Source organism: Hippocampus comes, unplaced genomic scaffold (genome assembly GCF_001891065.2).
Source record: "Hippocampus comes isolate QL1 unplaced genomic scaffold, H_comes_QL1_v1.1 C16930652, whole genome shotgun sequence".
Taxonomy (NCBI): domain Eukaryota; kingdom Metazoa; phylum Chordata; class Actinopteri; order Syngnathiformes; family Syngnathidae; genus Hippocampus; species Hippocampus comes.
In genome coordinates this window covers 1-1,265 of record NW_017841167.1, presented here as the reverse complement: position 1 = coordinate 1,265, position 1,265 = coordinate 1, and the positions used below count along the sequence as shown (strand labels likewise).

The window sequence follows — 1,265 nt, the reverse complement described above, 5'->3', positions numbered from 1 at the left end:
GAATCGAACCCGGTACCTCTGTATTGTGAGGTTGACGCGCTAACCACTCAACCAACAGGCCGCCCTCTCTTGAATAATACATTAAATACAAAAGAGACCATCCATCGATTTTCTATCCCACTTGTCCTCATTTGGTTGTCGGGATACACCCTGGAGTGGTTGTCAGCCAATCGCAGGGAAAATAAAGACATACAACAATTCTAAGTCACATTCACGTAGACAATTTAGAACCTTGATTGAACCTAATGTGCATTTTTTTCGGGATGTGGGAGGAAAAAAATTCCATGAAGAATGGGGAGATCATGCAAACTCCATGACATTCAAACCCCAAACTGTAGCGCAGACATGCGAACCACTTTGACAATGTATCCTTCCGGTTTCCTAGGCCAATTCATGTAGGTGGCCTTTGGAATATTTGTCATCTCACCAGGTAGTGAATGTACATCCTCCAAAGTAAGGGACAGTGGACGCCCATCTCGGATCCGACGGCGCTTTCGAACAGTCCACGGATACGGTTGCTGAGACCGTTCTCTGGCAGGACACTCAAGGCCGCGCTTTTGTCGCAGGATCTACGGTTGCCATAAATATTTGACACACAATGGGCAAAGAATGCATTGTTTCAAAAATTGTCATCATCAGCTGAGGAAAATTCAGCCCTTTTCCAGAATACGTTGGAAAGTGAAAGTAACACCGTGCGTGCTTCCGTTGATTTTTTTCCCCACTCCTACCTCTGTGCTGCGTCCACCAGTTGCTTCCTTTGTTGTTCAGCAACAATAGCAAAGAGCCGTGGCACAACACTATCGTTGTCCCTTGTTACGGAGTGAAAAAAGCAACGTGCTCGGCCAGCACTATGGTAACGGTTCTCCACCTGAAACAGGTCCCATGTGAAAGGAGAAAAAGCATGTGGGTGGAGCAATGTTTAGAATTTACCAAGTGAAATTAGCACAGTCTTACCTGTACATAGATGCTCCAGAGGGGGCCACTGCTTGGCCATCTCGAAATGGCAGAGGTGAGTGTGTCTCTCAGTGTCGCCAGTGGAAATGCACTGACGCTCATGTGGTACTTGAGCAATGACGCCTGCTGCACCGCCACCGTCTCACACTCGTAAGCGAACCTGCTAACTAACAGGTTGCTGCCAGAGTGGTCGGCATCAGCGCGAGAGTTCTGGTCAGACGTTATTGTGCGGTGGAGTTCGTCCATCCGCTCTCTGGCCTGGCTGTAGACTGCGCTTGCCGCCTTGATCCCCATGGTGAGGTACTGGAACA

The 1,265-nt window shown here is 48.5% G+C and overlaps 1 protein-coding gene across 1 annotated transcript; it reads right to left on the bottom strand.

The window, feature by feature from the left end:
• Positions 1-344: 344 nt before the first annotated feature.
• Positions 345-1,259, bottom strand: LOC109509521 (protein NRDE2 homolog). Its single transcript, XM_019859356.1, has 3 exons — positions 955-1,259; positions 729-868; positions 345-569 (listed from the first exon to the last, which is right to left on the bottom strand). Exons 1-3 carry the CDS (start codon positions 1,246-1,248, stop codon positions 419-421), a joined length of 585 nt encoding a protein of 194 aa, XP_019714915.1. The 5' UTR covers positions 1,249-1,259; the 3' UTR covers positions 345-418.
• Between the last annotated feature and the right edge of the window lie 6 nt (positions 1,260-1,265).

Coding starts and splice junctions, on each gene's coding strand:
- LOC109509521 (XM_019859356.1), bottom strand. CDS start 1,248: ATGGGGATCAAGGCGGCAAGCGCAGTCTACAGCCAGGCCAGAGAGCGG. Junction 869..954: donor TCTGGAGCATCTATGTACAG/GTAAGACTGTGC, acceptor GACCTGTTTCAG/GTGGAGAACCGTTACCATAG. Junction 570..728: donor CTGGTGGACGCAGCACAGAG/GTAGGAGTGGGG, acceptor TGGCAACCGTAG/ATCCTGCGACAAAAGCGCGG.